The sequence below is a fragment of the Frieseomelitta varia genome, unplaced genomic scaffold (assembly GCF_011392965.1).
Source record: "Frieseomelitta varia isolate USP_RPSP 00005682 unplaced genomic scaffold, Fvar_1.2 scaffold_951, whole genome shotgun sequence".
In the NCBI taxonomy this organism is placed as follows: Eukaryota; Metazoa; Arthropoda; class Insecta; order Hymenoptera; family Apidae; genus Frieseomelitta; species Frieseomelitta varia.
Genome location: NW_025110758.1, coordinates 10,707 through 33,868, shown reverse-complemented (window position 1 = coordinate 33,868; position 23,162 = coordinate 10,707). Strand labels below are relative to the sequence as shown.

At 34.9% G+C, this 23,162-nt stretch overlaps 5 protein-coding genes across 6 annotated transcripts; 2 read left to right on the top strand and 3 right to left on the bottom strand.

The window, feature by feature from the left end:
- Positions 1 to 4: 4 nt before the first annotated feature.
- On the bottom strand, positions 5 to 7,743 carry LOC122538030. The gene is made up of 4 exons (XM_043671755.1): positions 7,565 to 7,743; positions 1,060 to 1,215; positions 759 to 980; positions 5 to 580 (listed from the first exon to the last, which is right to left on the bottom strand). Exons 2-4 carry the CDS (start codon positions 1,204 to 1,206, stop codon positions 101 to 103), a joined length of 849 nt encoding a protein of 282 aa, XP_043527690.1. The 5' UTR covers positions 1,207 to 1,215; positions 7,565 to 7,743; the 3' UTR covers positions 5 to 100.
- LOC122538024 lies at positions 1,262 to 7,484 on the bottom strand. 2 transcript variants are annotated; one of them, XM_043671740.1, is made up of 11 exons: positions 7,350 to 7,484; positions 6,698 to 6,767; positions 5,867 to 6,149; positions 4,306 to 4,486; positions 3,907 to 4,133; positions 3,479 to 3,765; positions 2,600 to 3,406; positions 2,143 to 2,250; positions 1,974 to 2,075; positions 1,587 to 1,896; positions 1,262 to 1,489 (listed from the first exon to the last, which is right to left on the bottom strand). In XM_043671740.1, exons 1-11 carry the CDS (start codon positions 7,405 to 7,407, stop codon positions 1,415 to 1,417), a joined length of 2,508 nt encoding a protein of 835 aa, XP_043527675.1. In that variant the 5' UTR covers positions 7,408 to 7,484; the 3' UTR covers positions 1,262 to 1,414. The 2 variants fall into 2 exon arrangements, with proteins under 2 accessions (XP_043527675.1, XP_043527676.1); XM_043671741.1 differs by having other exon boundaries at positions 6,698 to 6,764.
- A 2,673-nt stretch (positions 7,744 to 10,416) lies between the features above and the next one.
- LOC122538023 (nuclear envelope phosphatase-regulatory subunit 1) lies at positions 10,417 to 12,125 on the top strand. Its single transcript, XM_043671739.1, has 4 exons — positions 10,417 to 10,593; positions 10,722 to 10,793; positions 11,482 to 11,616; positions 11,704 to 12,125. The coding sequence occupies exons 1-4, from the start codon at positions 10,566 to 10,568 to the stop codon at positions 11,847 to 11,849; spliced, it is 381 nt and encodes a 126-aa protein (XP_043527674.1). The 5' UTR covers positions 10,417 to 10,565; the 3' UTR covers positions 11,850 to 12,125.
- Positions 12,126 to 13,303: 1,178 nt separating this feature from the next.
- Positions 13,304 to 16,326, bottom strand: LOC122538019 (regulation of nuclear pre-mRNA domain-containing protein 1B). Its single transcript, XM_043671734.1, has 5 exons — positions 15,849 to 16,326; positions 14,833 to 15,137; positions 14,610 to 14,744; positions 13,835 to 14,110; positions 13,304 to 13,748 (listed from the first exon to the last, which is right to left on the bottom strand). Exons 1-5 carry the CDS (start codon positions 15,997 to 15,999, stop codon positions 13,599 to 13,601), a joined length of 1,017 nt encoding a protein of 338 aa, XP_043527669.1. The 5' UTR covers positions 16,000 to 16,326; the 3' UTR covers positions 13,304 to 13,598.
- A 283-nt stretch (positions 16,327 to 16,609) lies between these two features.
- Positions 16,610 to 23,145, top strand: LOC122538020 (UPF0472 protein C16orf72 homolog). Its single transcript, XM_043671735.1, has 5 exons — positions 16,610 to 17,169; positions 17,453 to 17,524; positions 18,476 to 18,647; positions 18,880 to 19,025; positions 19,206 to 23,145. Exons 1-5 carry the CDS (start codon positions 16,977 to 16,979, stop codon positions 19,346 to 19,348), a joined length of 726 nt encoding a protein of 241 aa, XP_043527670.1. The 5' UTR covers positions 16,610 to 16,976; the 3' UTR covers positions 19,349 to 23,145.
- The last annotated feature ends 17 nt before the right edge of the window (positions 23,146 to 23,162 follow it).

The following is a 23,162-nucleotide window of genomic DNA, read 5'->3' as shown; positions in this document are numbered from 1 at the left end:
CAAACAAACACATGCGTTTCATTTGAGTTCACCAATCATTTACTTGAAACTGATCTTTGTAACAAATGAATCGGTGAATTTTTCTTACTTCCTACGCTTTCTATTTTCGAAATCCTTTCTTAGTGTATTTACTGCATTTCCTTTTGAACGGCTTAACAGGCTTCGAATCGCCCTCATTTTCCACTTTGCTCTTACTGTTTCTTCTTACCAAGTTGTTAACCATAGATTTCATTCCTTTGCTTCGAATCAACAGTCTACCACTTTTTCTGGACGCTCTCTTCTTGCTTCTAATTCTTTTCTTCCTCTTGTGCTTCTTTTTACGATCCATGTTGGCTATTATCGCTTCGGTATCAGCCGATACTTTAACTTTCGGCTGTTGAATCGTAACGGTTACCCTCACGAATAAATCGTACATGACATCACCGCAAAATTCACCGAAGCAATACTCCTCGCCACACTCGGCACAAATTTTTACGCTACTCTCGATCATGCCGGCGCGATTTTTAATACGTCGAATCGGACTTACGATCGATCGTCGTTCTTTAGCGATTGTTTTTGCTTCCAGTTTCCCCATTTCCACCTGAGAGACAGGACGTAAAATAATGTAGAATAAATTTGATCGTGTGCTGTTCATTTTTTTTTTTTTTTTTAATGCACCAGCATAAAGCATGTTAACGTTTACGGTTAAAAAAAAAAAAGAAGTTAATTACACGCGATACGCGTGCCTCGAATACGAGACTCGAATAAGACAAATATACCAATCTGGAAAACATTTCCTCGTCTTGCCGATGCTTTGGTCTGATCGGTGTCAACATTCTCCAGTCGATAGCAACCTGTTGCAATTCGCCAAGATGCAACTCCCTCATGTCCGGAGGTACTGGATTACCATAATTCCATTCTTTTCCATGCGCTTTCAGTTCTTTCCTCGTTGGCTTCCAAGAGAATTCTTTATCGCGCACTTTTGCATCGTCTTTCTTCACCTATTATCATGATTGCCCCATAGTTACTGCCACGCAACTCTTTTGACCGTCCGGAATAAGCAAAGAATTCAATTCAAACCTTCTCCGGCTTAATCTTAAATTCCGGACAGTTTTCGAAAAGCCGTCGGAATTCTTCTTGAGAATTACAGGTTGCTTTGCTTAAATCAGGCAACAGATTTCCATCCTTCTTATCTTCTTTTAGAAGATCGTCCAACTGGAAGGCCATTATCTATATCTGCAATCCAAGAAAAATATTCGCATCTCATTTTTCCGACACACGTTAAATCATTATTTCCCTTCCTTATTCTACAACGTTGTCTGTACGATCTCGTTTTCTACGAAAATAAAACGAAAGCAACGAAAAGGAAAAGAAAGAAAAAGAAAAAAAAAAGAAAAAAACGTGACGAACGAAATGCGCGACTGTTTGGTTTCTCTTAAAAGATCTCGGATGCAGCGGGAGAGATCAGGCATCTCTCGGAATCCCATTCGATCTGTTTCATTAAAAGACCCTGAAAAACAGAAAAAAAACAGATTTACTTGATTAGATTATGGAGCGTCGATAATACGCTCGCAGATTCCCTCAGTCTCGTTATGCGTACGACGTACGTTTTTCAATGTAGATAATTTCGATAAAATTTCTTGTCCGCACCAGATATTGGAATTTTCGTTCGGCGATTTCTTGATATCGTCGGTGTTATTTGTACGAGCGTTGCCCAGTCGAGTCTTATCGTTTTGTTCGCATCTGGCTTCCTCGATAGTGATTCTTCCATTCTTATCAGTTCTCAGTGGTACGATAGAATTCAAGCTATCCATCGAGAGATCAGCGTCGTAGCTGTCGACCTTTAACTTCGGCCTACTTAACGCTCGAATTTTCGATTTAATATTTAGAAATTTCCTCCTGTCGGGTGATGGTGACCTATGTCGAGGAAGCCATGGTCGATCGTCTGTTACAATATGCATCAATTTGCAAATGAGAATATTAGGAAAAATTACCTGGAACGTTCGTCGCTGGACTCCACTTGACGCCTCCTCATTCGCAATCGTCGTTGATAATGAGGATCTTTTTCACTTTGCGTGCGATATCGTGTTCCCGGCCTAAGGAACCGGCTGAATTATCTGAATATTCCTTGTATCCAAAATAACTATATTCATTAAATGTTACCTATTAGCATTCCACTGCGGTCTAGATTCTATGGCCCTTCTAGCTTGAGGTTTCGATCGAGGAAATGACTTTACAAGAATTTCTTCCACGAATCCAACGTTGGCAGACCTTTTTTTTCGAATTAACAAATAAATATTGCACGTAATACACCCAACGACTGCGTAAGTACGTCACAAAATATATTTTCGTATTCAGATACAACGAAAATAAATGTAACGTGGATAATGTAAATAATAACGTACACTCGTGCAAATGTGAATACATTAAAAAAAGGAGAGTAACGTGAAGAAACAAAGGAAGAGGATTGTACAAATTGTAAAATGTGTGGGAAATATTCGATTTTCGGAAGGAACGAAATGAAATCATAATTACCGCTTCTATTTGCAAGACAGAAGAATAATATCCTCTACGACTCTTCAAGTTTTCAATTGATTCAATGCATCATATTACGACTCACTTTTCGATGTCCCTTTTAATCGCATTCGTTGCATCCTTGCGGTCCTTCATAGAAGTATCCTTAGCGGACAAGTCCTGCACTTTCTCCGGATAATCCTGATCGTTTTCTATATCTGTTTGCGTGCCGAAATCTCGACCGTTCGTGGCCCTGTACTTGCTCGGCGTGAGCAATCTGTTCTCAACGATCATCTTCGATATTATAGAGGAATTCGGAGCGAGGTTCGAACTTGCCACATTCTGCATCAGGCTGTTCAAACCTACGCGCAAATTGTCGTTGGAATTATTTTCCAATTTTCTTGGTGTCGGAGTCAACACCAAGTTGACCAACTGCAGATTCGCTTTGTTGAGCAGATCTGAATCTTCGAGTCGGCCACTCAATACAATGGCCACATCCTTGCTGACAGGAACCTGGACTGACTTTATATCGTTGGTAGTTTGTTCCATCGATTCCTCCGTCGTATTGTTGTCATCGTCGTTGTTATCGTCATTGTGCGTCTCATTATTATTACTATTGTCATTAACATTGTTACTCTCTTCTTTATTCAACGTTTCCATTTCGTTCTTAACGTCGTCGTCCCTCCTTTCGCTCGGACAATTGTTGCCGGTCTGACTTTCACTCGAAGTATTGGATTCGCAGTCTCTTGAAGACACGGCGGACGTTTCCTCGTTATCTTTCTCACACTTTCGCCGAAATTTCTTTTGTTCCTTCGCTAAACGTTCCGCCGCTTCTAAAACTTCGCGCATCGCCTCGGCTTGCCTCAGCTTAGCCGCTTCCCGGTCTTTCAGTTTTCTTTGCTCTTCCTCGAATCTATGGTAAAAAAATCATTCGTCAACGAATTATCGAACTAACTGCACGCGCCTCTGTTGCCAATAAACTTGCCTTTCCCTCTCTTTCTCCCTTTCTCGTTTGATCCGTTCTTCTTCCAGCCGTTCCTCCCTCAGACGTCGCTCCTTTTCTTCCTTCCTTTGTCGATCCCTCTCTTCCAGTTGCTTTTTGATCGCGTTCTGCAGCGCCAGAGCTTTCTGTCTCTTCACCTCTCTCTCTTGAAGAATTTGTGCATCGACAGGAATATTTTGACCGCGGAGATAGGTCTTGCTGTCGGATCCGATTGAGCCCACCGTCGAGCTGTCCGAGCTACTCGCGCTGTCGTGATTAATAACTAGAACCTTGATAAATATTAACGAAAAAAAAAAAAAGAAAAGAAAGAAAAGAGGAAGAAGATTATATATTTTGAGTCTGGAAGGTATTAGTCGTTGAAATTTTCAACTCGTTGAAATCGAATTAGGAAGTATTTCTGACGATCGTACTTGACTGGAGTGCCCTAATCTCGACAGCCAAGAGGGCGGCGGTGGATCTCCTCGTGCAGTCTCCTGGCCCCAGACACTACCCCACCTTGGCCTGTTAAGTTCGCCTATTCTGCCATCAGATAATCTCCTCGATGGTGGCAATGAACTTTCGGGCGTTGTCTGATAGGGATTCTGCCACGTCTTCTCGGCCATGTCCGCCCCTAGTGGCTTGCAATCGGGCAACAATGCTGGAGAATCGAATTGAAATCAATTCAAACATACGAACAATGCAAAATATCTCCTCTCTAACAATCGTCTTTGATTTAAATTTTCCTCTTTGCCTTTGTGTCGAGTTTCTTTTTTTTTTTTTTTTTTTTTTTTTTTTCTTTCATTCAAAATTTCTAGCACAACGTGACTCACTTCCTTTCGCCGATACGGGCACGTCTACGGAGTCGCTGGCGTAACCGGAAGTCTCTCCCTCCCGTTCTTCGCCTTGCGAGCCGTAATGATTATTTTTCGAATTCTCATAACGATCGTACAGTCGATGATGTTTCTCCGAATGATAATGCAGTCGTTCTGCTGCGAAATCTCGTTGTTGGCTCTGGAATACGTAAACGAAACGAATGGATACATCGTGAACGCAATGATAGAACGGTTTGCGTGACGAAAGAGCAATTTCTCGAGCTTTTTCATCAATCTTGAAATCGTGCTACCTCCTGAACGTATACGTCTGTGTGTATGTATGTATGTATATAGTTGGGATATGAATTCTGTACCAGTACGAGACAGGGACGACAAACCGTGACAGGGTTCTGTATCGACTTGCGAGATTGATAGTAACTGTTCGCTATCTTGACGTAGGTTTAAATTTGCAAGCGGGTGCAGTTGTTCTGTTGCTTTTATTACGTTTCATTGTTTAAACGAGAACGGCTCTCTTAAAACACATGCTCTGGAAATTACTTCCTTTTGCTGTCCAGTTACGTGCTGTAATTATTTTAACATTACTTCTTTCTGTTTCGAGCTATCTATATAAAGTGTAATCGCTTTACACGTATATACCACGTACGTTCGATATAAGAATTGGGGTATGTACTACAAAGCGTGTAATTTTAGTAAGAGACTTGGTCACACACAGGGACAAGAGGTAGTCAAGAGGTGAGTGAACCTCAGCTGAAAGATAAGAATCGATTTGCCAGACTGCCTTACTTTTGCTCTCCCCTCACGAATAAGACACAGAGTCACGTATAGCCTTCGGCACAGTCTCGAAACGGCAATTAAAAGCACGTGCACGTTTGTTACTCTTACGTGTACCGCACGGAACAGCTTTTGGAACAAATTTTACTCGTTGAATATTCAAAAGCAATCAATCATACACAATACAGAAGCACAGAATATGGGACAGTGTTGCAAATATTCAGTTACAAAAAGAAACTACGGTTGTCCTAAATTTCGCGTCTGCATATGTTGCCTTATAAAAATTACACTCCCACATTTTTGTTTCTATTTATTATTGGATTCTATGCGAATCTTTAGTCTGATCTGCGGGAGATTTTCAAGTGTACTGTTTACAATATTCAACGAGTCAAGTGAATCGTCATCTTTACGTTATTAACACTCAATACAGAAGCACAGAATCTGGGACAATGTTGCAAATATTCAGTTACGAAAAGAAACCACGGTTGTCCCAAATTTCGCGTCTGCGTATGTTGTCTCATAAAAATTACACTCCCACATTTTTGTTCCTATTTATTATTGGATTTTATGCGAATCTTTACTCTGATCTACGGGAGATTTTCAAGTGTACTGTTTACAATATTCAACGAGTCAAATGAATCGTTATCCTTACGTTATTAAAATTATCAAATGTCTGTTTATCAAAGATTAATATCAATATAGGTGTTTCTGTTTTTGAAAAAATGTTTTTCTTTTGCGAGTGTTGCGAGCTACATGCTGCTCCTTCGAGCGATCGTTGCGAACGAACCTGACAAAGATATTGTTGCTGATCCTTGTTGTAAATCGGTGGCAAGCTCGGGCTTCTGTGCCTGATTTGCGACACTTCCGTCTGCTCGTGCAGATTTATCAAGCTACCACCGTTGCAGTCCAAACACTTTAGGCTGGTGCCGCCGTTTCCGGAACTCTCTGTCGCCAGGCTCTTGAGGCTGACGGTGCTTCCGTAATGTCCAGCGGCACGAAAAGGTTTCGAGGACGACAGCTTGTCCTTCGTGCCCGCCAAGGACATTCTTGCGCCGCCGCTCGGATACGTTCTGCGTTACGCGTTTTACACGTTTAGGTTTATCAACGTATGCCGCGTGCAACGTAAAGACAGCTTGATTTACTATCGGATCGATGCGAAGAGCCTCTCTGGTCTAGCATTGAGCACGGCTGTTTAATATGGCCTACTGGATATCTAATGAACTAGGTACGAGTGCCTTGACACTATTTGGATGTGTTCTTGGACAGTTCAGCGAATTTACAGGGGAAGATGTGGTAACTTGTCATTCGTTTGGCGTTTGGGTACAATGATTTAGCTTTAGTTCAGAGATCATCTTGTTTCTAGGTAGCGTTCTCTTTGAAATGTATCGCGTCGTATTTAACTTTGTAAAAATCAGATATGTAGTTAACCGGCGTCGATCAAGGGCCTGTTTAAGTTAAGTCCTCCCGATCTATCGCATTCGACGTTCGAGAATTATTTAATATTTGAAAACGTGGCCAATTGAAGATTGAATTAAATGTTGCCGAACAGAAGAGCAGAAATAACGAAATTTATCGCGTGTCCCGTCCGTTTATTCTATCGTCGTAACGCAATACTTACCGGATATTGGTGCGGATATTGACGTTATCTTTCAGAAGACTCCAGCTTCCGCCGAGACGTGCCATTTCTTCTATAGTATATTCGTATAAAATATTAATTTCCCGCGCAATATCGTCAGTCTCTCTCATATTTATTATTTTATTACTTTCTATTCTTTATAGGCTACTTTTATATCAAGAGTTTACGTGACCTCAAATATCACGACAATTACATTATATACGTGTACAACTTACATATCCATCTAAACTCACTACTTAAGAAACGTAGCACGCGATGTGCTATTTTTGTATACGACGTATCTTTAATTTCGATATTTTTCAATGTCTACTATTCTATCGAGCAGATCTCAACGATACAAAGTTTCCGGCAAGAATTGTTTATTTTCCCATTTGCATCACGAAGCGGAGTATTTTATGAGTAACGTCTGCTCTATATCTATCATCAAACGCAGAATAATTCTCAAGTGGTGATTCATTAAAAATCCTTCCTTTTTAATGAATGGAATGTAACAACGTAAGAATTTTCTATCTATTCATATATCGTTCTATGCAAATTTCAAGTATAAGCCGTAATGGCAGTCAACAAATTAAATCGTAATGCAAATGGACGTTTACAGAATTTATTGACAAATAATCAAGATTTCGAGTCTCACCTCTCTCTCTCGCCCACTGGATCCTTTTTTGTTCCACCAGCGACGTTCTCCCGAGCATTATTGTTGGCGCGCGGCGCGATTTACGCGAAACGAAATTTCCACGGGCGCGCGAGTGAAAAGGAAATGAAAAGAAGAAAGAAAAAAAAAAAAACGAGACCCTACATCAACCAGTCTTCGGTGATCAGCCCTTGGTAAGTAAGCGCGGCAAGTTTTACCTATTCGTAGGCGTTTCTTTATCTTTATCTTTTCCTTTCTTTTCTTTTCTTATCTCGAAGAACTGGCGAACCATCGAGCGTTAACCATCGGCGGAACGCGAGTTTCGGCGCGAAACCTATACCTCGAGTTCGAAACCCTTGGACGTCAAAAGACGTTGCTCGAGTTCATCGCAGGTCGTGTCAATATTTGAGACTGCGGTAGGGCCTGCATGACTGTACAAGGTTCACCGGGCACGTACTTACTTGCACACACGTGCAAGCCGCCTCTATTAAACGCGAAAGGAGGAACGCGCGGCCGCGATTCGATCGCCGGCTACGTTTCTATGGGAACAATCGTGAATCAACCACGGGGAGCCTCTTGTACACTATTGTCAGGGTCGATAATATTGACCAGACAGGCAAGATAAGGGATAATGACCTCCAACCGTCTATTTGACGGTCAGAGATCACATCTTCCGCGATGAATGTTAATTAAAAATCGCGGTTCTTAACGTGCGCTAATAGACGTTTCCCGTATTGCCAGACTTTCTGTTACGCTATAAATGCGTCTCTCGGTTTACGCATTTCAGTTACAAGTGGACAATTTTTTTTATTGCCCGTCCGAGGTTTCTGACCTAACGGAGCATGTTCCTGTTTGTCTATGTCTTACGGGATTCTCAAATGTTAAGTCCGCGTTAAAAGTCTTGGAATATTTTCTACTTTTGATACTCAATATTCAGCGTAGGAAACTCTAAATCTACTTCATAATAGGATTATTAATGCATCAATATTATACAGATTTTTCCTTGTATAAAGTATCATTTAATTCTTTTAATTATGAAGTAAATACGAGTAGAAATGTAAAATTAAATACACGAACACATTTAGTAGCAAAACAATCTCAGCTAAACAGTCCAGTTTGAGTGATTATGACTTAATGACCCTTCCAGCAAACCTGGAACAAAGGATCTTGATCCTTTAACGAGAAGTAACGTGGAGAAATACTTTTGAAATGAGAAATATCATTAAATTGTTTTCGTATCCTGAAAGGAATTCAGTTCTTTATTTTCTAGAATTACAGAATTATTCGGAAATTATGTTTAATTAGAAGATTACTATTTAGAAGATAAGTAAGAGTTACACATTTGAAAGGTAAGTAGAAGATTAAATACATTTCACAAAAGAAAAAGGTAAGTAAGAGATTAAAATTATACATTTCACGTATTTAAATTTATGATGATTTAATTGTAGGTAATTTTGGCTAAAATAAACCAATCGCTTTGTAGTATTTCTCGAGTTTTATTACGTTCCGTGGTAAACGAAATTATAAATCAATAATGATTGACAACCTCGGCCGAACCTTCAGGTAATCGGTGAAAACTCGGAACACACCCTCCAAGGTTTCTAACTATCTCACTCGGTGGAAACGATATATTTCAGAAGGTATATTTATGTTTAGAGTTCCAATAGTTATGAAAAGGACAGCCTGGACAGCTTCCAATAAAAAAAAAGCCGACAACGATCGGCAAAAAATTTTATAATTTTGGGAACCGTGTAATTTTGAGCGAACTTGGAGATAACATTCTTCAGCTATCCTACATTATATTGAATGTAAGAAAGAATGTCATAAATTAATTCGACATATATAATGGGCAACAATTATAGATAATGGGCAAATCACGTTACTGCCGTGTAATCACAGACCCTACAATAAAATATATGTATCTAATGTATAGTGCAGAGATGACTGGGCATGATGTCACCCCTTTTATATCAATTTTTTGACGTCGACATTTATTTGTTGCTCTTCACTTGCAAAAGTAAAAGTTGTAAAACAAAATGGAAACGTAAACTTTTTAGAGGATTATAAAAGTGAGAACCAAGAAAAAGTAGCTTTTAACCATCCTCCCCTCCCCCTTTCCAAGTGACGCCACTGATTTAGTGACCCACGAGCTAGTACTAAAAAAAATAATGAACAAAATTTGACCTACTTCTCAAAAAGGTTCGCCGTCACTGCAATAGAACATAGGAAAAAGACAGGGAGCGTCGCCATATTCAAAACAAGACATTTTAATTACAAAACAAGCTAATTAGAAAGCTAATTAGAAAGAATTAATTTATTAATTTTTTAAATCGTTTACAGACGCTCAGCTTTCTTTCAATATTGATTTACAAAACGCATGAATAAAGATTTTGAAATTTTCGTTCGATAGATCGAAACACAGACAGATTAGTTCCAACTTTCTACCGCTACGTGGTGCTAGGCATTTCAGTGTCCATGAAACGACCAAATATTTATATGCAAAAAATGTTAATTAAAAGGATTAATTCATAAACTTTTGCGATATTGTATCTTCCATTTCAGACTCTCAGCTTGTTTTCTACTTTCATAGTATTCTTACATATGAATGCAAATTTACAAATTTTATTTAATAGATCGAAACACTGTCGTGGTGAGACTATTTCATGTGTCGATCCAATTCGATATGTTGATATTGATCATGCGCACACATTTAGGATACAATTACGAAATAATGAAAAAATTATAATTATGAAATTAATAAACATTTGAGTTTGCTGTAGTGTTATCGTAACATCATGTTTATTTTGTTGAAAAATGCAATTTAGGATGATACATATACATGTATGTAATGAATAATATATGTATACACATATATATTATATATTATATCATTATATCAACTAAGAATGATTATATATATGCGGATATATGTATTATAATATTGGATATATGTATTACTGTATTGATACTGAACGTTGACTTTGATTTTTCTGTGTTCTATTGTATACATCTCTAATTTTAGTGCATAAACAGTATTAGCAGTTATAAATTTAAATTACATCTAGTTATTTACATCTACAAATAAATTTTTAACTGTTACGAGATAAAAATCTAATGTGTAATGATAATTTATATTTTCAACTGAAGTGGTGTGAATGACTTAATCTTGTAGCCGAAGTTATTTTTAACTTTCCCGGCTTAAATGTATACACATGAAAAATGTCTTTAGATCAAACAGTGTGCGAGGGTAAGAGCAGCAATTCAATATTTAAATCGATAAATATATCCTAATGATAATGATCTTACGATTACATATAATGACGTAAAAAACAACGATCAATTTTAAGGTTATGTTGTGTAACTGTTTGTTTTCAGATTTGAAAGCTTTCGAAAGACGACTTACCGAAGTGATTGCTAGTTTACAACCAGCAACTCTACGGTGGAGAAGTATGTTTTTCTTTTTTTATTTTTATTTCATTGCGTTTCTTATATTTCATGAAATTTTCTGATAATTATTTACAATAAAGTGCACTCTACCGATTTCAATAGGCTTGAAATATATTGTCGGAGGCAATGATTCTAAAAAACTTTTCCCCCTATATATGCACGTCGCTTTCCTTTAGTTTTCGAGATATTCATGTACTGTACATGATGTATCCGTGTTTTTGTTACATTTAGATTGAGTTTAGATTATAGATTCAAGATGAGGGTGCAGAATCCTGCATTCTCCTTCTGTTTTCATTTTGTAATACACAATTAAACTCCGCACAATGAATTGAGTAAATAGAGATAAGCAAAACAGGCTATCTCGCTGACAATTTTTTGATGTAATGGCAGAAATCCATCTGATGTAATAATAATTTTATTTGATAAACCTAACATAAATTGATACAGCATATTTTTGTAAATGTCTCAAAAACTAAAAGAAAGCAATGTATAGAGAAAAATTGTTCAGAATCACATCCTTGACAACATATTTCAAGAATATTGAAATTAATGAAGTACCTCCGTAAATAATGCTATCACATCCTTGACAACATATTTCAAGAATATTGAAATTAATGAAGTACCTCCGTAAATAATGCTATTCAAAATATTTATCTTATGTATATTTAATATAATATTTTATTTTCAGTACTACTTGGTTTCATTTCTGTGTGTACTGCTGTGGGCGCATGGCATTGGTTAACAGATCCAAATACATCAGCCGTATCATTTACACAAAGTTTATACAATCACCCATTCTTTGCAATTGCTAGTAGCATTTTATGTAAGTACAAACAATACGAGATTTCTACTGTATATGCATAGATAAATATTTTTAAATATAAATATAAATATTTTTAATTTGTTCCAGTTATATTGTTCATAATGGGAGTCCATAGACGCGTAATAGCACCAAGTATTATAACTCAAAGAGCTAGAAGTGTTCTCAGTAATTTTAACATGAGTTGTGATGATACTGGAAAACTCATCCTTAAGCCAACGAGATCAAGATCATGAAAATTAAAAAGAAATGGACATAGGTTTTGTGTTAATTTTCGAAGTGTTTATAAGTATTTGAATTCCAAGAACATATACATATAATATAAAACACATTCTTTACATTCATGTAAGATTATTTTTATCTCGTAATCACATTGGAGATAATGTATACAAAATTTTGCATTTCATAAATTTATTCTGGAGAATGATAAAAAATGTTTAAATTATATATATATATCTTGGATTTATTTTGGAGACTCTTGAATAATAAACACATACTGCTATGATATAATAATTTGTACAAAGTGACATTAGTTAATAAATTTACTATATATATAGTTTATTTTAAAGCAATCTGATACTGTAGTTAACAAAATTTTTTATTATTGACATATAATGTGAATATTGAAAAAAATATGTAATTCTTGCCATATATGTTTGCTAAGAGTACAAGTTAAAATTTTTATGTACGATTTTATTATGTATACAAATACATAAGTATAAATATGTGAGGGTTTACATTATCAATAATGCATATAAGAACATGACTGTATATTTAAAAAATGTACACAACATTTTGTTAATATGCTGTAAATAAATAATCAAAATTCTTGTAATATTGACAAAAAATAATTGTAATTTATCATTTCGAATTTTATATCCAATTTAATTTTTAATCTTATCGATAGTACATTTTATTTTATAATTATAATAAACAATAATGTTTAAATATTTGCTATTTTGCAAAAAAATAATTGTGGTTAATAAAAAGAAACTCTTGTAACGATCAAAACATTTATTCGTATTAATATTTTGCATATTATTACAATTTCCGCAATGCACAATCACGCGATTTATTTCATACAATATTACATATACAATATTATTTACTTATGCAGATCAGTATTCATTCAAAATCAACTGCAGCGTTATATTTTAAGAAGTTTTCAGTCCCATTATTACATTACCTACGATATATATATATACAAAGGATAATTATCAAATATTATAAGTGTAACACTCTAAATATTGCTCGTTGCAATATTTGGGAAACTAAAAATTTTCAGTATTTGCATTTCTAAGTGCATATTTGTAACATATGTAATACATTTTGTTATTTCGTAAGTATACGAAAATTTTTTTTTGGACCTCCACATAATTTTGGATTAATTAAATTAAAAATAAAATTTCCGACTTATATAATTGTATGTAAATAATGACATGTCCATTCGAATTTGATATATATATTTTATATAAATTTCGTATATATTTTGTTATAAATAACAAAATATATACGAAATTTACGAAAACTATTGGCAAAATATTTATCTATGATATTATGTGAAAGTTCAATATTTTGAGTTCCTTATGAATTGTATAAATGGCAAGCAGGAACATTATTACTTTTGAATCGAAAAACGTTTTAAAATATTCTAATAAAAATTAACGATTTATTACACCGGTAAGTGTACTTAAAAAGAACAAGAAAAAATTGAAATATAACACTGAAAATTACTGGCGCTGTAGTTTTACAAATTCTGAAATATCATACAATTACTTGGTTCGTTTCCTTATTCACATCTCTAAAGTATTTTGCAAAATGATTTTATGTTCTGTCAGTACCTTACAATCTTGTATTTCGAAAGTAGAAAGTTATAGTATAAGATTATACTTCATCACAAAAACCAAGCTAACATAGCATGGTTGCATTCATTTATGTGTGGAACTCAAAAATAATTTAGCGATCGTGCTTTCTAAATTCACGTGCTAGTGCATAGAAAACAAATCACCAGCTGATGGAAGAGGTGCTAATCCGCCCGTAACATCAGGTAATTGTGTCAAATCAGGCAAATTGGAAATGTGTGATTTCACCTCGGATCGAACAGCACATACTTTTTTAAGTTTTTCTTTATAGTCCTGTAACATCATTAAATTTTATATGTATATATATTTTTTTTAAATAAATGTGAATAATTTATTTTCTAAAAAGAGTACAATCATACCTCTAAAGTTGTTTGTGCCTGTTGAAGCAATTGTCTTTGCGCTAAAGTATAATCTCTAAGCATAGTTAACAATCTTCTCCTATCTTCCATTTCAGCTTGTAATCGTCCATTATAATCTGCTAGCAGTGCAGCAGCTTCATTTACTGCAACACTTAATTGATCTGCAGCTGCCCTATCAGCTAAATTTGCCAGAAGAGAAACTTCAGAAACTTCTGGTGGTAAGGAGGCAATACGTTCTCTAACACCAGCATCTGAGGATGCTGTATTTTCCAAATCCTGAAATAAAGAAGGCATTTTTTAATCATTGCCTTCAATACATAAATGTACATAAATTATGTACATAAACATATTTAAGGATGTTTAACTTATATGATCATATGCAAAGTTCATTTAAAAGAATAAAGGACATTCTTTTCATAAAATTAGATTTAATTAAATAAGAATATTACTTGTAAAAAAGAAAAAAAGATGAAAATACCATATAATATATATTTTAAATAAAATCCATGTTATTGTCATTATTTACATAATAAATAATAAACAAAATGTTTGTTAGTAGAGAACAGAAAAGTTAGAACAGAACAAAATATATTATAACATAGATTAAGAATGAAAAAGATAGTTGTAAAATTACTACTGGGGATGGAAATGTCAAACTGTAAATATGCTTGCCAATATGCCTTATGGATTCAACAAATATTTTTCTACATATAAGATAGTTTATTGCTAACGATACATATTCCCAATTTTTGTTGTATTTATAAATGATATTAACCATTAAAGCTTTGATGAGTTCTTCCGTCTCTGGTGGATCTCCAGCAGGAGTTCGAGGACTTAATGTTACATGTAGCTCTTTGGTTCCATCCACTTCGACCTCAGTCTCTGATTTCTTTCTCTCCTTTTTATCTTTCTGTAATATACAATGAATATAATATAATTAGACGTATTATATCTTATATTTATTATACTTTACAACTGCAATCAATATTTTATGTTACCTTTACTTTCTCTATGTCACTCTTAAATTTCTTTTTTGGAGGTTGTGCCCCTGAATCTTTTGAAATGTCTGTAAAGGCAGCCTTAAATTCGGCAATTTGTAATTTATCATAAACTCCTCTCTCTTCCCAAATTTGGAGCAGCCTATTTAACCTTTCCCTTGTTTTTTCGTCAAATCCTTTCATATGTTCAAAAGCTTTTGGTAAAACTGTTTCAAATTCTTTCCCAAACTCTGGTCCTTTTTTTTTACTGTTTTGAATAACATCATTTGCCAAATACATGAACATCAGCTTACGATTATCTTTCACTGCAAAGATACATTAATAATAATGATAATAACAACACTTGATAAAGTATAAATGAATAAGACGTAAATTTATTAATTTTATAAGTATAAAGTCAACTAATTTCAATTAAATTACAACAAAACTTAATTTACTGTAGAGTCATGTAATTAGTAAATGAGATTTATTATAATACTCTATTACAACGCAAAATGTAATAATTGTAAAATAATAATAATTTTTAAAAATGTACAATACAATAAAATTATAATCTATCAACTGTTCAAATAAATTCAAATAGATCAACTGTTCAAAGAATAAAACGGAGGCATAATTTGAAAAAATTGTTAAAAAGTGAGATCGTTTGTATAAACAATTAATAACTGTAACACACAATTGTATAGTGTATGTAAGAATGTATTACTAAATTTTACTTCTACATTGAAAATTATTATATTATCTAAAATGTAACATATTCTGATTGTAACAGACGATTTCTAACGATAGAAATACAATTTTGCAATTGACATACTGTTGCGAGACGTATGTTCACAATTATGTAGCGAACGTTTAACTTGCGAACCTAACCTAGAAATTTCTCTGACAAAGAGAAGAATTCACATATGTGCGACTTGAAATGCTAAATAATTTAATAAGAAAACAATGTCCGACGTCTAAAGTTTTAAATAAAAAAATAGAAAGCCGTCATATATTTACGATAATCGTTTACGTACCTTTGCACATTTCTTTGAACCAGACTTTCACGATGGTTGGATGATGTTTTCTATGATGAATTAACCAAAGGGAGAGTGTCTGAATGCTCTGTTGTGAGGGATTTAAGTCCATTAATCGTTTCACAAGTGCACTTTCAGTAAACCCTGTCATTTCTAAATTGAAACGCTGTTTTGGCAGCAAAAGACGTATAAAATTCGCTTGTACAACAATTCGCGGAGCCGCACAAACGTACGACTCAACAGCTGAAACGCAAATGCAAATGTATAGAATGTTGCACCCTAGAGCACATTATTTCCGCCATCGTAGCGATCAGCGCCCTCTTCTGTAAATATTTTTGATTACGTTGCACGGTACTGTTGACTTCACGATCGATAACTCGAACATCGTAGCTCCGATCGTAGCGAGTTAATGTTTCTTGTATTTTCCGATAGTCTATGACAATTAGTCATCGCATGTATATGTATAGAGTATGTTTACGTACATCCGACAGAGTTTTACATCGTTTCGCTTTGAGGAAGGAACAGTTTCAAGAACAACGACGAGATATATGCCATTCTAATTTTATTTCACGCGTGCAAGAAGCTCGTTAGTAAATTCAAATACGACGAACCGACAAACGTAGATCGAAGAAAAAAAAAACGACCGTGAAACAGCGAGTTTCTCTATTGCAGAGTCTTCCCTATCGACTGCACGCGATTTTGGAGAGAGGCGCACCAACAGGGTACTGGATCTCTTTGAACAGAGCGCAGTAGTGATTTCTAGCGACCACTGCGTCGTCGCAGTAGAGGGGTGAAAAAGGATTGTGCATCGTTGGGTTAGTTCGTTCTTCGTACCTGCCGATTCGTGTTTCGTGTTTCATTGCGCGTGAGACTCGTGCGATCCTCGAGCGAGGCTCATCATAATGGCTGCGACCTGACTCGTGGTGATGTACATGCGAGCTACCGTGTTCGCGTTACGCGAAGCAGACGAGCGGCATAAAAGGTGGAAATAAGAGAGATACAAGGAACGGGAAGCGAGACACGACAAACGTTTGGGGTTACGCGATTTCTGTGTGTGTCGTGAATGCGTGTGGGTGGGCGAGGCGTGTTGAGCTCATAATAAGAGTGCCGAGGACGACGGAGTCGAGAATGAGCGAGGATCGGAGCGACGAGGATCCCCTGATGGATCTCTGGTACAGCAATTGGGAGCAACAGTGCGTCGAGGCGTTAGAAACAGAACCGAATTACGAAATGCAACTGCACAACGAAAAGGAACTTTATTCCCAGCAGATGTGGACGAGTTTTCAAACGACAGCGTCGGCCATCGCCCAGCTGTACAAAGGCAAGTTATTTCGACGGCGATACCGATCAACGGAATCGTATCTATCGTTTTGCTCGTCCGTGAAACGCGTGTTCCGTGAAACGCGTGTTCCACGAGCATCGAGACGTCTCGTACTCGATGTAGTTACCATTTTGCGTGACATCCATTTTGTGCGACGTACGAGAAGAGGATACGCCACTGCTTCTCTCGCCTTCTCGTTCGCCTCGATTCCCTTTTTTTCGCCGCGTGTGCATATATCGATCTGATCGTGTAACCAGTTCCTTTCGGCTTTGCTCTTTTGCAGATCGTACGCACGGCGTCTCTGTATGGGTACCCTTCCAGACTGCCGCAGGTACCGTCACATCGTTGTACAAAGGTGCGTGCACTTCCTTGGTCTCTCTTGTCAACAATGTGAGCAAGATAAACCTACGTTCTATCATTCTCTTACTCTTTCGCTCTCTCTCTCTCTCTCTCTCTTTACGATATCATCCTTTTTGTGTCGGCTTTCCCCCTCTTTCTCTCTCTCCTTTTTTTTTATCCACACATTTGCCATTCCGTCATTCTTTAATACAGCTATCACCCACACGCACACACATAGACACACATACACACATTGCACACATACGTATACGCATCCACACATCATCGACAATGTGTTTGCATGTGATGTACGTCAGAGTGCTTTGCACAGCTGACCAATGCTGAAGGTCAGCTGTTAATTGACGCAAACTTTCAGGACTATTACAAATATTTATAGAAAACGGAATCGCATTCCTGTTATTTGCCGAAAATCGAATTATTCTTTTCTATTCCTTGCAAATAATTATGAATCACGCAGTACGATAATGTCGTACATTTGTCAATGCAAGTGTTACGTGTATCGATTGTGACGCTTGTTTAAGAAGCGATTGTTTATTTTGTTTATGCTGAAATTTTCATTTTAATTTTCTATCCTATCATTTTAAAGCAACAACAATGGAATTGCCGATTTTTTACTTTTAAATAATTTAAATTTGTAAAGCTATTGCAAAGCATTCTATTCTTATTTCACTTATTCATTGCTTGTGTGTATTACTAATAGCTTTAAACACATGGATCTCTCTGTTTAATTCAAACATCCATCTACTATAAAAATCATTTCTGAAAAACAGTTTTTTCTACTTTATTATACTTTCTTTACTTAGTTACTTGTTAATAAATATACATGAAATGTGTTTAGGAGAGCGTTGATTATTTCCTAAATGTTCACATATATTATTCACGCCTTGTCATTAATTAGAAAGAAATATTGTAATTTGGTATGTAAATGTAACACACGTTTTAACAGATTCAATGGACAGCATGCGCAGATGCAGTGAATTAGCTATAGAAATGGGTCGACAAAAACGTAGTAAAGAAATAATGAATTGGGCTAGAAAAAAGAGACGTATGATTCGTAGAGAAGACCTATTAGCATATCTTGCTGGAAAACCACCTCCACCTAGACCACATTCACACAGGTAAGTATTACATCAATTTCTTCAATGTACAAACAAATATATTTCCTATTGCTTTTGTGTAGAACAATTCCAGAAGCTGAGAAAGATATTAAAGTCATGCTACTGTATTTCGCTGTGAAAAAATATAAATATTTCATATTCTATAGACTTTTATAAGGTTTATCTTATTAACGTAGACAACGCAGACAATGCAGACAACGCAGATGTAAAATGAATGCTAATGAATTTGCAGAAGTTCACCTAAACCAAGGATGATGGTGTGTGGTTCGTCTCCATCAGAAACTTCAGCACCAAACATGGTTGTTGCACCAACACCGATACCTGGTAATAATCAGGATCCTGAATTACACACATTTAGAGAAGCAATTGCATTATCTGGTAAGAATTATTTACAGTGAATTTGAAACTATAAAACTTAAGTTCATTACATGCTATTCGAAATCATTTCATGCTGCGTAATTGTAATGATTTTCACGTTGATGTTGAAATTTTTGCCTGCTAAATTTAATATCTCGTTTTTAAATAATTACTAATCCTTTTTTTTTAAATTGTGCATAGGTTCACCAATATCTCGGCGTACTGGGAGACAAGCCGAATTGTCGGCCTTTATTAGTAGCGAATTCGCTCGACATCATAAACGGCCTGCTTCGCATGACGTGGATATGGGTTCTCCCACGCACAAACGTTCGCGTTTCATGTAACGGCGCGCGATGTGTAAAGTAACCTCACTCCCTTGTTCCCCAATAATTAATCAACTGATAAATTAATTATTAACGGTTCAACTCCCCTACATAGTTCCCGGCTAAACATAATCACTTCAAGAAGGTGGCAATGACTTGAATTGCCATATATAAAACACGTTCGTATATTTCTAATATATATAATCTCTCCAATTTCATTATTATTATTCTTTATTACGCAGTTTTGGTTGATATTGATTAGAACAAATAATTTAATTGCAAGGAAATAGTTTATTAAAATTATTGTATAATTTCTTGGGGGAAATTTTTTTTCGTTAATTGACCAGTTTTAATGTTTTTGTATTAAAAATTGTTATTCTTATTAGAATTTATTTTGAAATTATTTATTTATTTATATAAGTGGTGAAATGATATTAACGTGTTATAATATACCACTCAAAGTGCCCATATAGAGTGAATGTCGTCATTGTTTCTTGTGCAGAAAATCTGTATGTGATCATTAGTTTATCACTCTATAAACTAAGAATATAAACCTTGCCAAATGTACTATGAGATGTTAAATGCTGCAACTAACATGCTTTACACATAATTGATGTGTATATTGAAAAAATTAGCAGCTAATATTTCGTGATACTTTTTAGTCATTTCATAGTATATTGTAATTTGTTCAAGAGGGATGTTTGACAAGTGATGAATTGGTGATTTAATATTTTATAACTATATTATTGTCTACGATTGTAATTTTATGGGAAGAAAAGGGAACGGGGAGAGTATGTATCTTTTACAATCCAAAGGATCGCTTAGCCCTTTGATTATAATATTGTTATAATTATTAAATGATCATAAGTAATTCATATTTCGACGCTTTTGTCAATAAACAGATCACATTTTATATCATTTTTATTGGCAGTAAAAGAGAAATAAGCGATAAAAAGAGAAAGAATAAGAACAAGCAAAAGCAATGAGATAAACATGATAAAATCGTTTCTGTAATTCTGTAATTCTGTAATTTAGATACAAACAAGGGATCTACATTTTCTGTTGTATGATTTATGTTGTAGAACAATCAAAATTATTTTTTGGATAATATATTTAATTGTTTCTGCAATTCTTTTGTCTGTATGTTGTGTGTATATCTGCTATGCGCGATCCCTTGGAAGCAATCGAAAAATGTTTGCTGCCATGTTTTACGCGTCATGACATCCACGCCAAAATTTTAAATAATGTGAGATCGAGCTTGGAAACAAGGTTCAATTCAAGACGTTGAAAAACGAATATTCACGTCTTATTCTTTCCATATGTGTCGCGGGTGCTCATAATTGTGTAACTAATGGATAAAAATTCTTAAATAAACTTTGTGTAGTTATAAATCTTAAACAAGTTAGTGTAAGCAATGCTATATCAAACAGAATCGATGGATAAACATGACGGATCGGTGGGAAAGATCTATACGAAGTTTCTTCCAATATCTTTGTATCCATTGTCAATTGGATGATGTCAGTGATGAAAGATCGTTATAACATAAAAATTGATTTTTATTTTTTAGCGTATACGTTACAAGCAAAGGGTTGAGCAGTGTTTTAATGAAGATGTGTCTTAGGCAAAATCTTGTCAAAAAGACAATGCAATGTAAAAGAGTCTACTTTTCCATAATTCCTAGTATGGATTTAATCAATAAACGAGCTTTTCATCTTATGCATTGTTGGGGAGACACGGGCAGCTCTTTGCTATATATGCATATAACACATATGCATGTATATTGTATACAGGATGTCTCAACTAAATGTAGATATTAGGTGATTCATTTAGTTGACACATCCTATGTATATATATATATATGTATATATATATATATGTGCATATCCTATAAGGATTATGTTCAAAGACTTGCAATAGAATGATTTATTACTCGGTTCTTAAGGTCATTGTAAATGTATATTATTTCTAGCCTTGTGCCTCTCGATTGCTTCTATTTGAATTTTGAAGGTCATAGATTATAGGAAATTCGAAGATATTTTACTCGAACTGCCGATAAATTTATTTAAGAAAAAATTCATTTTTCCTATTCGCGTTTCGAATTTCCTTTCATTCGTTCTTCAAAAATCACTTAGAAGCAAAACTCGTTTCTGTCTGTTTCCTTCTCCTCGACATTGTTTGATCACCGTTCCGCAAGCAAGCGAAAAAATTGTTGTTGAGTTGTAAATATAGCGTACGTTTATAATGATAACAATAAACAATAGCCTTAGGGGTATTGCTAATATCACCATTATTAATATCAAGAACTATGCGATAGCTTTAATAATATTTATCATATGATCGGCAGTTAATAAAACTCGAAGGACTCCACTTGACTCCACTTTTCTGACCAGTTTGGTTACGCGGGGTCACGTTTTTAAAAGTTCTGAAAGTTTCACTCAAACAAAATATATGATACAATACAATATCGAGGAGTATCTTTGTACAAATGTTGTTGTATTATTTAAATGTTTTTAAGTTTTTCGTACGCTCCAATTTCTTAACAAATTTCCGTACAAAGATAACTCTGATTAAACATATATATAGAAGAAAGTAACACGCTGAAGATGCCATATTTAGGAATATTTTATTAATAAGAAGATAATAGTTAATGATGGAACATCGAGTTTTGTACAGGCACTGTCATTTTTATTCTTGTTTTCTTATTCAAAGAGACATTTCTGAGAGACATTTATATTCAAGAACTTTGTTTGGCCGTAATGTAATTTAATAACGTGTTACTTATTTAATTGTTTGCATGATATAATTGGCATTTTGCTATCTTGCATAATGCAAGACTAACTTGTGAAATGAATTTTGAGAAACAAACTGAGTTTTTCCCCGAGTTATATATATGAAGCTTTCCCTTTCTCTAGGGAGGTAATCTTGTTATTAATCTGTGTTGTATTTTATACTGAAACAATATTTTATTTTTTATTTGTACAGCCCAGGCAACATATTGTGCACAGTTTAAAAAGAAAATAAATGGTTTTATTAAAATTTCTTATTATTTATAAATAAAAATACTATAAAAAAGGTCATATTTTTGAGTAAATGTTTTAACATCGTAAATGAATAAGAAACAATGTGAATAGCATATCGTTTATAAAGAAATTAAATTTTACGTTCTAAGTAATCTTTTTGTGAATCGGTGACTTCCGTCTTTCTTTAATGAAATTTGTAATTCATACTTGCTGCCAAAAAGAAATTTCCAATGAAATTGCCATTATGCAAAACCGACTGTTGTGTATAGAAATAGAAGACATAGCTTATAGGGCTCTGAAATTAATCGATTAATAGTAAAAATAAATTAATTCGTTTTTATATTAATAAATTGATAGTTGTCTAGAATAATTGGACAAGTTAAACATCAATATTTATTATTCATTAATCGATTAATCGTGCAGCCTTGATAGGTGAGATCGCGAGGAATCACTTCTGTATCATATCTTTTTCACAGTAATAATAGTTCGTACGCTAATCATACAGGTGCGTAGAAATGCGTACGTGTCACAAACACAGGGCACCAAGAAATTTTCTACGAGCCATTTTTTTTATTCTGATGCACATTAATCGCAACGTGATATACTTTTATGTCAACAAATGTACCATCACATTCTATTTGCACGAACACGGAAAAGCCGTAAGACAACACGAAAATGCGTGTTTACGGTGAGGCGACAAATGGTGCTGTTATTTTTTGCGGATATAAGAAGCTTGTATATTTTTGCGTCTCTTATTTGTAAGATAATTATTTACAAATAAAATTACAAAGAAAAATATTATACTTTTTGTGTTG